Below are 16,464 nucleotides of genomic sequence, written 5' to 3' on the forward strand. Positions count from 1 at the left end.
GTGTCCACCTTATATATCTGCAAGCTTCAAAATATTTCCCAAAACAAATTCAGTACATTATTGTAATTTGCTCCAAACTATGGACAGAATGCAATGTAAATCCAAACCACTTGGTGGTCACATATAGATAAATATCACGTAAACATCTCCCTATAGAGTATCATAAAATTATGGGTTCTTTTCTAAGCTAACACAACTCATTTTAGGATATGTCAAGTAAAGAGGAACATTAAGGGTGTGAAAAAAAAATCTGCAAGTCACAATGCTTCCAAAAAATACAAGTGTTTGTAGTTTATTTTTTATCAATTAACAAAATCCAAAGTGAATGAACAAAATAAAAAGTAAATCGAATCAATATTTGGTGGGATAAGAGGATCAATTCTTCTAGATGCACTCGTCACTTGCACACAGTTTATGAAGCAGCTCGGCAGAAGGTTGTACCAAACATCTTGGAGAACTGACCCCAGATCTTTTGTGTATGAGGCTTGTGCGGATCCTTCTGTCTCTTCATGTGAGCCCAGACAGACTGGATGATGTGAGATCAGGGCTCTGTGGGGCCAGATCATCCTCTTAACTATATTGGTTTTATGTTTGTGGTTGTTGACCAGCTGCAGAATAAACTTGGAGCCAATCAGATGCCACCTGATGGTATGGGATGATGGAGAAGTATCTGCCTGTATTTCTCAGCCTTGAAGACACTGGGAAATAGGCAGCATTGAGGAGTGTAGACTCAGTGGTCATCCAAGGAAACTTAGTGTAGCAGATGAAAGACTCATCATGGTTACTTCCTTTCAAAGTCGGAAGATGTCCAGCAGTGTCATCAGCTCACAAATGGCAGCAGCCAGCGGGAACCAACTACACCCATCTACTGTTCAGAGAAATCTGGCCAGAAGTCGTCTTCATGGAAGAACTGAATTAAAATAACAAATCTTCTACATGGAAACAAGGCCAAGTGACCCAACTATGAAAAAATAGGAACAGGGGTGCAGAAAAATGGCAGCAGGTGCTCTGGACCGATCAGTCAAAATGTGAAATATTTGTCTGTAACAGAAGGGTGTTTGTTCCCAAAGGTCTGGAGAGCGGCAAACAAATGAGGGTCTGCAGGAACATTGATGACTGGTGGAGGGGCCTGCAAGTTTGTGGTTGCGCTTCAGCAAATGGTGTTGGGAATTTTGTCATGACTAATGGTGTCCTTAATGCTGAGAAATCCAGGCAGATACTTATCCATCATGTAACGCCATCAGGGAGGCATCTGATTGGCTCCAAATTTATTCTGTAGACTGACATCGACACCCCAATATCTAGCCGATGTCATTAACAAGGAGGAGTTCTGGGGGTAATGATCCAACCCTGATCTCGAATCATCCAGTCTGTCTGGGATCACATGAAGAGACAGAAGGCTCTGTACAAGCCTCAAACAGAAGATCTGGGGTCAGTTCTCCAAGATGTTTGGAACAACCTCCTGCAGAATTCCTTAAAAAACAGTATGCAAGTGACGAGAAGTGGCGGAGGCGACGGGCGGTCACAAGATACTAATGGGATTTACATTTCTCTTTTGTTCATTCACGTTGCATTTTATTAATTGATAAAGTTAAACTATTTACACTTCTATCTTTGAAAACATGTTACGTTGCAGCATTTTTACACAGCTGCTGCAAAACTTCTTTTTAAATAAAAGAACAATCTTTAATATTGATAAGAATTGACTTTTGCTCTTCTGGAAATATTATTCTGGCAGCTGTTGTGTATAATATGAGGTTCTGCAGCAGCTATGAAGGCAGGATTAGTAAATCAGTAGCTCTGTGTTATACCTTATGATGGTCTTTAAGGGATGAAGCCAGTGCAAAAACAGTCTTTAATAGCACTGATCTCTTCATATGGGCCAAAGGGACCTTTTGGGCATCCGCAGGGCCAGGAGGTGACTGCAACCCCTTCATCTAGTTGCACCCCCATGGGAGAGGCAGAGGGATGCCCAGCAAGGAGTCTCTAACATGCTCCATCCCTGATCATACAGTGTTCATGAGACGATGTATCAGTTTTGTCCAGAGTGTCCCTTTAATAGCACACCCTACAGGATTACCTGCTGCAGAACTTCTTTGCATTGGAATCCAGAGGGACACAGATAATTCAGTCCTAGTGTCTGCAGAGCTTACAATCTAGTTCTACCTGCAATGTCTCATGACCAGTTTAGTCGCATTAATACATTAGAATGTTTTTGACACTTCAAACAGTAAAAAGGCAACAATGACGACTTCCTTTTAACCCCTGTAGTGCCGCAAGTCATAAATGGTCTTTTTACGCCTGGTGCAGCTTTGAGGGTTCCTCCACATTCGGCATCTTCTATAAGGCAGGCACCTGGCCTCTAACTCAATCTGTGGCCCGGACCCCCCCACTCTCCAGCCTATTAGCTGACATTAAAGAGCTGCTCCCAGGCCTGTGCTCTCCACCTGCTCAGTGTCAGCGGCTCGCAGGCCCATGCAATGCTGTCACAAGTCGGTTTGTGATTTTTATTTTTTTTTTTGCTGCCACACAGATTTTTGGCATGGTTTATAGTAAGCAGCGAGAAATCAGTGGTGTTTGATTCTGATTAGCGATTTCCTTCTGTTTTTTTTTTCTTCTTAAAATAGTCCTTCCCTTAAAACATATTTGTTGCCAATTCCTAATAACAGCGATGTTTAACGAGACCTTATATGGGCTCAGCGAGAACAAAAAATCCTCGATTGATGCAGAAAATGATTTAGTGAAGTAGTACATGTGTGTTGTGGGGAAGCATCGTGGATTGTGACTGCTGGGATTTGTAGTGATTTATGACATGTAGTGCTATTGTTTATGTAAAAGTGGCAAAAAATGTAATTTACTGTAATTAGTTATCCTAATACATGAGAATCCAATGAAGTCACCAAAATACTTGTGGAAAGAAGACATTTATATTTCTAAAGTATTATGTATATAAAGGGAATTGTGTTATATACAGTACAGTAGTATATGAACCTTTCCTAGGCTGCTGAGTATATAGAAGGGGCAGTCCTGTGATCTGAGAGCCGCTCCTGTGGTCCAAGAGACGGTCCTGTGATCCGAGAGCTGGTCCAGTGAACTGAGAGCCGCTCCTGTGTCTGAGAGCCGGTCCAGTGATCTGAGAGCCGGTCCAGTGATCTGAGAGCCGGTCCTGTGATCTGAGAGCTGGTCCAGTGATCTGAGAGTCCCTCCTGTGATCTGAGAGTCCCTCCTGTGATCTGAGAGTCCCTCCTGTGATCTGAGAGCCGCTCCTGTGATCTGAGAGCTGGTCCAGTGATCTGAAAGCCAGTCCTGTGATCTGAGAGCCACTCCTGTGACCTGAGAGCAGCATCTGTGATCTGAGATCCGGTGCTGTGATCTGAGAGCCATTCCAGTGATCTGAGAGCCATTCCAGTGATCTGAGATCTGCTCCTGTGATCTGAGAGCCGGTCCAGTGATCTGAGAGCCTGTCCTGTGATCTGAGAGTTGATCCAGTGATCTGGGAGCCGGTCCAGTGATCCGAGAGCCGGTCCAGTGATCCAAGAGCCGGTCCTGTGATCTGAGACCCGGTCCTGTGATCCGAGAGCCGATCCAGTGATCTGAGAGCCGGTCCTGTGATCTGAGAGCCGGTCCAGTGATCTGAGAGCCGGTCCAGTGATCCGAGAGCTGGTCCAGTGATCTGAGAGCCGCTCCTGTGATCTGAGAGCCGGTCCAGTGATCTGAGAGCCGGTCCAGTGATCTAAGAGCCGGCCCTGTGATCTGAGAGCTGGTCCAGTGATCTGAGAGCCGGTCCAGTGATCTGAGAGCCGGCCCTGTGATCTGAGAGCTGGTCCAGTGATCTGAAAGCCAGTCCTGTGATCTGAGAGCCACTCCTGTGACCTGAGAGCAGCATCTGTGATCTGAGATCCGGTGCTGTGATCTGAGAGCCATTCCAGTGATCTGAGAGCCATTCCAGTGATCTGAGATCTGCTCCTGTGATCTGAGAGCCGGTCCAGTGATCTGAGAGCCTGTCCTGTGATCTGAGAGTTGATCCAGTGATCTGGGAGCCGGTCCAGTGATCCGAGAGCCGGTCCAGTGATCCAAGAGCCGGTCCTGTGATCTGAGACCCGGTCCTGTGATCCGAGAGCCGATCCAGTGATCTGAGAGCCGGTCCTGTGATCTGAGAGCCGGTCCAGTGATCTGAGAGCCGGTCCAGTGATCCGAGAGCTGGTCCAGTGATCTGAGAGCCGCTCCTGTGATCTGAGAGCCGGTCCAGTGATCTGAGAGCCGGTCCAGTGATCTAAGAGCCGGCCCTGTGATCTGAGAGCTGGTCCAGTGATCTGAGAGCCGGTCCAGTGATCTGAGAGCCGGCCCTGTGATCTGAGAGCTGGTCCAGTGATCTGAGAGCCGGTCCAGTGATCTGAGCGCCGCTCCTGTGATCTGGAAGCTGGCCCTGTGATCTGAGAGCCGGTCCAGTGATCTGAGCGCCGCTCCTGTGATCTGGAAGCTGGTCCTGTGATCTGACAGCAGGTCCAGTGATCTGAGAGCCGCTCCTGTGATCTGGAAGCTGGTCCTGTGATCTGACAGCAGGTCCAGTGATCTGAGAGCCGCTCCTGTGATCTGGAAGCTGGTCCTGTGATCCGAGAGCCGCTCCTTTGTCCTACTTTGCCCCAAATGCAAAGATTGGTGCAGAAAGAGGGAGCTGAACACTGCTGTGTGTCATATGCAACAATTTATTAAAGCGTTATTCCCATCTTCTTAGATGGGTATAATTGCAATGTGCTTGAAAATATAAACAACTTTACAATTTACTTGTTATCACAAATATTTTTTTTATTTTATTGTTTATGGCTTGTTGCAGAGGGAACCAGTTACCTCAGCAGTCTAGCAGCAGTGTTCGAACATGTGCCATGCTTACAAGCTGTTCTCAAAAGAGCTTGTAAGTTCTGCTATGAAGCTAGCTAGATCGCAGCAACATGTTTTTATCCCCCAATCAGGGACAGCTTTAGTGCTTCTATGTTCCTTTGATACTGCGACGCATCATCGGCAGCACACAGTTTGCAGCACAATGAAGCCACTGGTCCAAACTGTCACGTAAGCACAGGAAGCAGCAGAGCCGGGCGCTCCCGGATAGACATAATCGGACAAACCCTTTAAAGTGCAAAATCAAGATTTTTTAAGGCTTAAAAACACTCCAAAATCATGTAGACACACCCAACACGACCACTTTTGGGCAGAATTTGGGTAAGTTCTCTTGCTTTTTGACTTGGATTGTGGACTTCTCCTAGAAAATCTAAATTTGTCATGTGTGGACCTAGACCTTCGAGGGGTGAGAGCTTAGCTATACCTTACCTTGCTTCCAAAAAAATGGTATTATCCTATAAATATACCTTTCTGTAAATTTAAAGGGAAAGTCCTAGACTATAACATTAATGAGCTAACCGTAGCATAAGTTATTAATAGGAGATCAATGGTGGGGTCATACACCTGGCACCCACACCGATCAGCAATTAGGAGGTCCCGCGGAAGTAGACAAAGCCATAGACCATAGCTCTGCACACCATGTAGTGGCCATTCTTGGGTACTGCAGTCACATTCACTTCAGTAAGAGCCAAGTACCCGGCCACTACACGATATAAAGAGCTGTGGTGTCTGGCTTAGTTCACCATGTACTGACGCCAGCTGCAGGACATGATCAGAGGGGCTCCTGATGTCAGACCCCTGTTGATATTGTATCATTAATATAGCAGACCTGGAAAGCCCCTTTAATTGCATGCAGGGGGCAATACATCATAGAATAAAGTAGAATGAAATTCTCTTTAAAATGTGTTAATTTTGTCCTTTTTTTGCTTTTGACATCACATATTTCGAACCTCACAATTTTTTAAAACTCTTATTTTCTTCCCCAGTTGGAGAACATAAAGAGGCAGAATACACTGTGGATTGTAACCACCCTTCACTTTGAATGCTTTAAAAAAATGCAGGTCGAGAAATAAAGAAAGGATTAGGATTTGTCCGGACCCACTAAGTGCAGATTTCCTGCCTCCCAGCGACCAGGCCCCTATTTGTAGCCCTCAGAATACATCTTTTACAAAATGCCTTCATTTCACATGGCTAATTCACACACTAACAAGCCGGGGAGACTTTGAGGATTCAGTTATTTTCTTTATTTTTTATGAGCTTCTTATTTAATATTTGCTTTTTAGCAATAAATGCTGCCGCAGATTTTCTAATTTTTTATTTTTCCTTTTTCTGGAAAAGTTAATAAATTTAATGAAATATATTGAAATAAATTCAATACTTGAAATTAATAATTGACTTTTCCACCGGTGTAAATGCAAGTAATTTGTTGTTATAGATTCAATGCTGGTGAAATTACCGTCTTGGTCTTGCAAAAAAAAAATCTGAGTAAATATGTGAATATACAGTAAAACACTGGCACGCAGGGGCCAATAAGATGCTGGATGGTTGAAGATGTTAGACGTTGCCTGATGGGACTGGAAGTTTAGCAGACGAAGCGTTGGAAAATAGAAAATCCAGAAAGGGCAAACATTCCAAAAAGTAGTTGCTATATATACAGTACAGACCAAAAGTTTGGACACACCTTCTCATTTAAAGATTTTTCTGTATTTTCATGACTATGAAAATTGTACATTCACACTGAAGGCATCAAAACTATGAATTAAGACATGTGGAATTATATACTTAACAAAAAAGTGTGAAACAACTGAAATTATGTCTTATATTCTAGGTTCTTCAAAGTAGCCACCTTTTGCTTTGACGACTGCTTTGCACACTCTTGGCATTCTCTTGATGAGCTTCAAGAGGTAGTCACCGGGAATGATCTTCCAACAATCTAGAAGGAGTTCCCAGATATGCTTAGCACTTGTTGGCCCTTTTGCCTTCACTCTGCGGTCCAGCTCACCCCAAACCATCTCGATTGGGTTCAGGTCTGGTGACTGTGGAGGCCAGGTCATCTGGCGTAGCACCCCATCACTCTCCTTCTTGGTCAAATAGCCCTTACACAGCCTGGAGGTGTGTTTGGGGTCATTGTCCTGTTGAAAAATAAATGATGGTCCAACTAAACGCAAACCGGATTGAATAGCATGCTGCTGCAAGATGCTGTGGTAGCCATGCTGGTTCAGTATGCCTTCAATTTTGAATAAATCCCCAGCAGTGTCACCAGCAAAACACCCCCACACCATCACACCTCCTCCTCCATGCTTCACGGTGAGAACCAGGCATGTAGAGTCCATCTGTTCAGCTTTGCTGCGTCACACAAAGACACGGTGGTTGGAACCAAAGATCTAAAATTTGGACTCATCAGACCAAAGCACAGATTTCCACTGGTCTAATGTCCATTCCTTGTGTTCTTTAGCCCACACAAGTCTCTTCTGCTTGTTGCCTGTCCTTAGAAGTGGTTTCCTAGCACCTATTTTACCATGAAGGCCTGCTGCACAAAGTCTCCTGTTAACAGTTGTTGTAGAGATGTGTCTGCTGCTAGAACTCTGTGTGGCATTGACCTGGTCTCTAATCTGAGCTGCTGTTAACCTGTGATTTCTGAGGCTGGTGACTTGGATAAACTTATCCTCAGAAGCAGAGGTGACTCTTGGTCTTCCTTTCCTGGGACGGTCCTCATGTGAGCCAGTTTCTTTGTAGTGATTGATGGTTTTTGCCACTGCACTTGGGGACACTTTCAAAGTTTTCCAAATTTTTCGGACTGACTGACCTTCATTTCTTAAAGTAATGATGGCCACTCGATTTTCTTTACTTAGCTGATTTTTTTCTTGCCATAATATAAATTCTAACAGTCTATTCAGTAGGACTATCAGCTGTGTATTCACCAGACTTCTGCTCAACACAGCTGATGGTCCCAACCCCATTTATAAGGCAAGAAATCCCACTTATTAAACCTGACAGGGCACACCTGTGAAGTGAAAACCAATCCCGGTGACTAAATCTTGAAGCTCATCAAGAGAATGCCAAGAGTGTGCAAAGCAGTCATCAAAGCAAAAGGTGGCTACTTTGAAGAACCTAGAATATAAGACATATTTTCAGTTGTTTCACACTTTTTTGTTAAGTATATAATTCCACATGTGTTACTTCATAGTTTTGATGCCTTCAGTGTGAATGTACAATTTTCATTGTCGTGAAAATACAGAAAAATCTTTAAATGAGAAGGTGTGACCAAAATTTTGGTATATCCATAATAATAATTGTGCTACCTGCTCAGTCCGAGCAAAAAATTGCAGCATGCCTGAGTTTGATCCGAAATCTGAGTGTCATTCGATTTTGACAGGATTTTTTCTTCCATCTTTTCTTCATTCGAGAGAATTGCCGCTAACTCTGATTGCAGTGTGATTAGCATAATCGGCCTAACTCTCTGATCACACTCTGATCGTGCACACTGATCACACTCTGATAGCACACACTCATATCACACATTCTGATGGCGCACACTGATCACACTCTGATCGTAAGCACACACTCTGATATCACGAGCACACACTGATTGCACAGAGTGCGAACACTGATCACGCTCCGGTCACATTGATCACACTGTGATAGCACACACTCTGATCACACACATTCTGATGGCGCACACTGATCACACTCTGATCGTGCGCACACACTCTAATATCGTGTGCACACACTCTGATATCGTGTGCAGACTCTGCTATCACGCACACACACATTGCACAGAGTGCGAACACTGTTCACATTCTGGTCACGCTGTTCACACTCTGATAGCACACACTGATCACACACAATCTGACGGCGCACACTGATCACACTCTGATCGTGCACACACACTCTGATTGCGGTGTGATTAGCATAATCGTCCTGATTCTCTCAAGAAAGAATATAAGTTTGTGTGACCCCAGCATTAGGTGAATACTTACTATATCGTAGGGCTGGAGGACAACCAATAATACTTTTTTCACGTTACACTAGTTAGATGGTCAAGTGATATGATAGTTGCCGGTTGAGCCTTCCAAAACTGATTCCGGCACCACCAGCCCAACATTTGGGCATTGAAAATATCTTCTGCTCTGTAACTCAACACCTATAGCCCCAAACTACCTATCAGGTTGACTAATTAATTCCTTTAGCATTAATAACCTTCAGTGGCAGTGTCCGTTAAAATAAACTCAATGGCCATACTAGAAGATTTCGCTAAAAATGTATCTACGACTCAAAGAAGATTCCATAGGCTGAGTGTTGAGTCACAAAATATCCCCAGGCATTAGAGAAGATGCAGCTTACACCTCTTTTAAGTGATAAAATGGCGACCTGCAGCTTCGTATTGTACCCAAGACACCAATGGTTCTTTATTCATGAGCGTCAGAAGAACTCGTTCTCCTTAAGAAGCTTATAGCATGGAATATCTTAAAGGCCACATCTCCTGGCCACCCACATACCTCTGTGTGTGTCTTGTGCCTTCGTTGATTCATATAAAGCCTTCTCAATTGTCTCACTAAGTCATTACCATATCTACATAGCTTTATAAAAAAAAACACAAAAAACCCACATAGGAATTATGTTTTGTCCCTCACTACTAAATTTTCTCTTTACATCTTCAAGCTGTTTGTCCTCAAAATTTCGTTTGATGCCAAGGAAAAATTTACAGGGTTCGTTTCCTTGTAAGTAAAAAAAAATCTATTAAAATTTTTCTTAAAAATATTTAACTAAAGTCTATTTTTTTTTGTTCATTTAGGGGCCATGAATAAGTTAAACTTTAACAAGCCAATTTCATAAACAGTTCTACAAACACTTAAATTACCCCATGATGTACGGCTTTTTGTGTCATATCTATTTGTAAACCATGTCAAAGGCAGATTTAAAATGTTTATGTCGTATTTATGTAATTTTATTACTGCAAATTGAATCTATCTAAACATCTCTCCTTACAAAGAGACAGGATCCTTATGAGGTTTGGTGGCTTTCTCAGTCATACAACCCTCATTATCCTACTCGCAGCCCCTGACTCTTGATGCCCCTTTCGAACAACATAAGAGAACATAAGTAGCCATTACCAAACGATGGTAACCCAAGCTCTTGCTTTGTGAGACATCCAATATTTCCCAACACTTTTGGCTTCCATGGAATCCATCAACAGAATGTCATGTTGAATGCTTCTTTTCCCATTCTTTATACTTCCGTAAACACTTGGATGCTGTCTGACGGTTGGACTATGTGTAGATGCTATGGTTAATGGTAAGGGCAAACCATACTTGACAAGTTTTTGAGTTGGCCATCTGGAAAGTTTTCCTAAACAAATGTCCTCTTATCGGTTGTGTGTCCTCCATGCCTCATCTAAGCAGCTTCTATTCCACATTTTCTGACCTATTTGTTCACCAAGAAAGCACTAATTTTCAGAAGGGTTTCGGAAGTTTTCAGGTTTGACAACTCTTCGTGAAGTTCTGGAGCTCTTCTCTTTTTCTGGATGAATTCAGGATGTTTTTGGAGACTTGGCAAGTAAAAGTATAAAGGGTTTGTCCCATGTTTTGTCTTTAGAAGCACACTGCTCTCCTGTCTCATGGCTTCCTGGCGCCTCGTTCCTGATGACTGACAGTTCGGAATAACGCCACTGGCCCAAAATGTGTGCTGTGGTCAGAGACAGCTTTGCCTCTGGGTCGAAACTGGTTGGATAGTCCTTGAAAACTGTATAGAAGATTAATTTCAAGCATTGAGCTTTTTGCCTAAGAAACTGGCCACTGCTGATAGACTGACTGCAGAGGTGGCCAGGAACCTAGGCAACGAGCAATAAGCAATAGAATGGAGAAGATTTTTTATAAAGGGTAAATTACAAAGATTCTCATTTTTACAAACATTTTACAATTGTACCCATTTAAGATGAGGCAGCCCCTTTAAACTGCTGGGATCGGCTTCACCTATGATCCTGGCTGTTGCAGAAAGGGCATGGCGGTGCTTCTGCCTCGGATCTCGTGGATGTGATGGTACTACCCATGAGATAATCGTGATTATTTGAGTGCAATATGCAGAAGGCGGTGGTAGGAAAGTTATTTTTTATTGCCCTGAGTCTGCCAGAAGAAGGTGCTGTTTATGGTGAACAGTCAAAGGTTGTCAGAAAACATCCTGTGCCTAGTGATGGTTGTCAGATTTGCCTACCTCAATACCCTTATATATAGATTTAACTACGACTCAGTAAAGGGAAATCTACATGTCTTCTATTTATGAAGAAGAAAAAAATGGCTAATTCCTTCCAAAAATAGCGCCACTTCAGTCCATAGTTTGTGGCTGGTATTGCAGCTCAACAGTGCAAAGAATGGGTCTGAGTTGCAATACCACACACAACCAATGGACAGGCGTGGTGGCGCTGTTTTTGGAAGAAAACTGACATGTTTCTCTAATCCTGCAGAACCCATACAGTGGGGCCCACCTGAGGATTCTCCTATTCTCCCGTGGGCCAGTCCAAGCCTGATGAGAAGCATCTCCGGCATTTTAAAATGAAAAAATTAACAAAAAAATGTTTCATGGAAGATGAAATTTAATTGCTTCACTAATTTCAAGGTATTTTGAAATCATCCCAAGTCCTAGAATTTCATTTATTACTTTTTTTTTTTTTAATACAAATATTCTACGGATCACAACATTTCTATCCTTCACTACTTTTAAGGTATTTTTGTAAATATTAAATAAACTTTTTTTCTTTTTTTTAAAGCGTCTTTAAATTTCCAGCTTGGAAAATCTGCCCGTAAACCCTGAATCATCTTCCATTTATTATCATTTTTTTATTATTATTTTTTTTCCATTCTATATAGTTACATTGTCATTTATGAGCGATTCTTGGAGCAGGGAGTTTTTTACGCCATCCGTGCATGAAAGATTTTTTTTTTTTCTTGAACGGCTCCTAGTTAATTTTCCAGCTGTGTAAATATTGATAAGATAACAATAGAATTTGTTCCCGACACATATGGCTGAGACAATTCAATGAAGTAATGTTCCCGTGCTCACATTAATTAAACTGCTAGCATTCGAAAGCTATTAATGATCAATACCGGCTATGGAGCGGACGTATACCAGTGTGCATTTATATGCATTTAGTGCCAAATACTGTTTGCATAGAGAAATCGCCGGCGAGCGCACAGTGAAGGCAGCTGCTCTATTTAAAAATGTATGTTAAAAAAAAAGAAGGGAATGAGAATAAAGGCGAATCCCATTTATAATACGCCGTGCGGAATGAAGATGGAAGTCCTTTCAATAGAAATACAAAAAGGCTATTTTTTTATTGGATATTTAGCCGCTTATTGGTTTCTTTGTATTTCCCTTAATATTTTGTAACCATTTGAGGCCTGATATATATAAATATATATATATATATATATATATATATATATATATATATATATATATATATATATATATATAATGTATATTTTATTTGAAACATTCTGCAGCATGCTCCCTCCACAGATTCTCTCCCCAATTGACTTTAATAGGGTAAGTTGCAACCTGGAATGGATTTCATGTAAAAATCATAAGTCGAATTTAAAAAAATAACTTTAGCTGGGGATTAGTGATGAGTGAACGCGTCCAGATAAGGTGTTATCCGAGCATGCACGTGTGCTAACCGAGGGTCTTCATCGTGCTCAAAAAATATGTTTGAGTCACCGCGGCTGCATGTCTCCCGGCTGTTCGACAACCGCAACACATGCAGAGATTGCCTAAAAATCCTGCATGTGTTGCGGCTGTCTAACATGTAGCCGCGGGGACTTGAACATATTTTCCGAGCACACCGAAGACACTCGGTTAGCACCCGAGCACGCTCAGATAACACCATATCCCAGTACGTTCGGTCATCACTACTGGGGATCGTTGCAAAATTTTGAGGGCAGCAAACATACACAACTCATGCTCGGGTATAACAGGATTATGGCTGTCTAAATTTGCAACTGGATTGGGATTCAAGTGGCCTATACATCAGGGATTTTTACTTTTTAATTATTTTTCTCCTAAAAAGACTCAATTGTACTTTATAAGCCTATCACATGACAAGTAGGGCTCCTTGGAGAAAGCTGCCAGTCAACTGACTACCCAATATGGCAAGGAAGACTTGTACGCATTGCATCAGAGGCACACATTAACTATAGCAATAGGGCTACTTTCACCCATCGATGGTCAAAAGTGTCCTTTTGGCCTGTAAAGGGATTCATGCATCAGCACTCTTCTGTCAATTGTACGCTCAGCAGCCTGTGATTTCTTGCACGGATGGCCACCACAAGAAAAACTGTCCATAGCTGTTCATCTTGATGAGGTAATTGAAACAACCACCAAAGCTACCCCGGGTGGTAGGCATCGCAATGGGTATGGCCCCCAGCAGAAGAAGAGTCTCAGCTAAGAGATGGAGTTTCATGGGAAGTAGATAGTTTGGAGGGGTATATAAGGAAATACAGAGCACTGAAAGTCCTAGATGGGAAGGAAAAGACCTTAAATAAAGGGCAATAACTATGTCCTTTTCAAATAAAATTGGAGTTAGAGTTGCAAGTTTTGTTATGGCTCCCCACACCTGTTTATTATGTCCCCTGGAATTAATTTAATCTGCGACTCCAAACATGAATACTTTTCAGGAAAAAATAACAGTTTTGCAAAAATCCCAAGTAGAGATGACCGAGCCCAAACTGTAAACTTTGGGGTTCGTACAGGACAGCTAGTGTCCGGTGCTGAACTTCTCATGGAAGTCCTTTTTATAGTTCGGGAGTGAGAGAGAAATATTTTCATTCTCCAAAGTTTGGGTCCCCATTGATTTTTATAGGGCTCGTGTTCTGGTACCTGAACTGAACTTTGGACTAAAGTTTGGTCGAACGCGACGAATCCGAACATCAACGGGACCGCACATCCCTGGTTCCAAGCCACTATGGTCACATAAAATGTTTTGGATTTTTTTTAGCAGATATTATCAAGTACAGATAATAAAAGGGATCACAATTCCTTAGAAATCGTCAGAGACTGAACCTCAGCATTGTCTTCATAGCTGATGAATGTGATTGGTCGCTCTAAAACTTGGTTTATTCTCTAAAACGGCTAGTATTTGGCACATACATGTAAAGAGGGCAGGTTACCATTGAGGAACTCCTAGCACCAGGTTTCAGGAATCTAAAAGAACTTATTTACAGGAGAAAACATATATATATATATATATATACATATATATATATATATATATATATATATATATATATATATATATATATATATATATATATATATATATACAATAGGAAATATAAAATTATAATTGTGGAAAAGAAATACTTTCCAAACTTTTAGAAGCGCTTATGAAGTAGAGCTCGTGTCTCTGATGAGTTCTATTTTAATTCTAAGATTTTCCAAATTGGGCAAATAAATATCACAGTAACATTAGGGGGTGATCGAGTTTAAGTATAGATGCACATATTTAGATTTTCGCATCTAGGCCCTCCCCTCACGTTGATTAGATCCAAGGGAGTAATTGATCACAATCATGTAAGGTAAAAATAATGTACATGATTATGTCGGAGTTCTTCTAATTTCAAACTTTTGGGTTTTTGGTGCCTCGAAAAAAAAAAAAAAGCCCGGCATCTGCCTCCACAGCTGGTTCTTTTCTTCTATAACTCCGTTCACTATTAAGATACCATATGCTGCTTAAAATAATGATTAAAAAGATGAAATTATCCCCAAGAATCACAATCACAAGAATTGACAGAACAAATGAAACAGACAGGCAGAGTACTGATACCGTCCCTGCTATAATTAACCAGCGTCTGGCTGAAGTGATGTTAGAAGTGATCGTCTCTGTGTTACAGATATGGGGGACGACACTGGAAGATGTACAGGAGCACAACAACAAGCTATGATGAGGGACAGAAACCTTGGCTCAGCTATGAAGGACTGTCCTTACTGTGGGAAAACCTTTAGGACTTCACATCACCTAAAGGTGCATTTGAGGATACATACAGGTAAGACCTGAACCTGGGACGAGAACGTAGCATTACCTTGAATCTGGTTTTTATGAGGTCTCATGTCCATACTAGAAGCAGGGTTTCCACCAGTCATTGTGCCATGGAAGGTCTTTGCCGCACAAGAGAGTCCTCCTGATGTAGACCACCTCCATACTAAAGAAGTTTTCAGCTGGCTACTGCTGAGATACATGGTCATAGTGCCCCAACTCAGAATTTCATTAATTATGGTTGACAGGTGGAATTAGGTAAGTGTCTCACCAACATTGAAGGTGGAGAGACACTTGCCTTTCATTTTGACCCTGAGCCATGAACGTCATCCTTAGGGAGAAGAGCTACCCATGTCATCAAAGCTACTAGATGGATTGGTATTCATAGTTCAGATGATACATTTGACAATTTGGGCTTTTTTGGCTGAACGCAATGGGCTAGCTTAGCAAAATAGCTACTTAAAGTCAAACTCATAATTTCATGAATAACTGGCCATAGAATTGAGATGTTTTCTTTCCTATAAGATACTTCTCAAGTTACTGAAAAAATTCCCTCAACATGAAGGACTCAGATTAAGTAGCCTTTAGTGTAAAACTAATCTCAGTGTCCCGGGTATACCAAGCGTGTGCTGTCCAGATCATAAACCTTCATCCATGCGATTGGGGGGGGTCACAAAGTCTCTCCATATTAAATCCATCTATACATGACCTAACTACGATGTCTGATACAATAATTAGGCTGGGACTTAAGTTGGGGAAAGCCATTGATTACTTACAAAAAAACAAAAGTGATCAGTAGCACCTGGGGATGTGATGTTCACCTTCCTAAAGATGACCATAGCCAATAATGGACAGATGTTTAACCAATGGTCGCCAACACATCAGCCTATTTTTGTAACCCTTGTGCTGTTACCCCAGAAGCTACTGGCTGACTCCAAGACTGTGACTATGTGATGTTGTTAAACATTGATTTCCATATATTGTGTGATCAAACTTATAAGGGTGTAGTACTATAGATTTTAGAAGGTTCTAGGTCAGGTCTACTGTTGATTCTAAAGTATCTAGCTCCATAGATTTCAATTAAATCTACAAATGAATTGCCATAGATGCGAGAGCCTTCAAGGGTGGCATCTTGTCTATGTTCCAGTGTAATCTAGGCAGCTCTAGAAAAGTAGATCCCCCATTGTAAACTCAAAAAAGAAGTTTAAGAACTTGGAAATGTGCTTGCATCTAAGGAAACATTTTCACATATATTGCATCTTCAAGGAAAGTTCATTCATAGGTTCCTTATCACTTAAACTCTACAAATGTGCAAACTTCAGATCTTGGGTTGTTAAAGCATTGTAGTAAGAGAGTTGTCCTTTCTCGACAACCCCTGTCCATATACCCTCTTAGGGCATATGACCCTACTCCATGAGCCAGAGCAGAGAGCCTTTAGAGTAAAGCTTCTTCTGTGGTTACCAGTAGAATTGAGCTCATTTTTTAATATTCGGTTCAGTTTATGATCGTCGGCGAATATTGCAAATACAATATTACCCAGC

At 41.7% G+C, this 16,464-nt stretch overlaps 1 protein-coding gene across 6 annotated transcripts in view; it reads left to right on the top strand.

Annotated features, from left to right (window-relative positions):
* Positions 1-16,464, top strand: part of ZNF536 (zinc finger protein 536) — a 706,926-nt gene that overhangs the window by 388,834 nt on the left and 301,628 nt on the right. For 5 of the 6 annotated variants that reach the window (XM_077288720.1, XM_077288721.1, XM_077288718.1 and 2 more), the window contains one exon: positions 14,781-14,933. The exons of the other annotated variant lie outside the window; for it this stretch is intronic. In XM_077288720.1, coding sequence (XP_077144835.1) covers positions 14,781-14,933 — 153 coding nt within the window. The remainder of the gene's footprint in view (positions 1-14,780; positions 14,934-16,464) is intronic. 6 annotated transcript variants of the gene reach the window in all.

This window comes from Ranitomeya variabilis, chromosome 2, assembly GCF_051348905.1.
Source record: "Ranitomeya variabilis isolate aRanVar5 chromosome 2, aRanVar5.hap1, whole genome shotgun sequence".
Lineage (NCBI taxonomy): Eukaryota > Metazoa > Chordata > Amphibia > Anura > Dendrobatidae > Ranitomeya > Ranitomeya variabilis.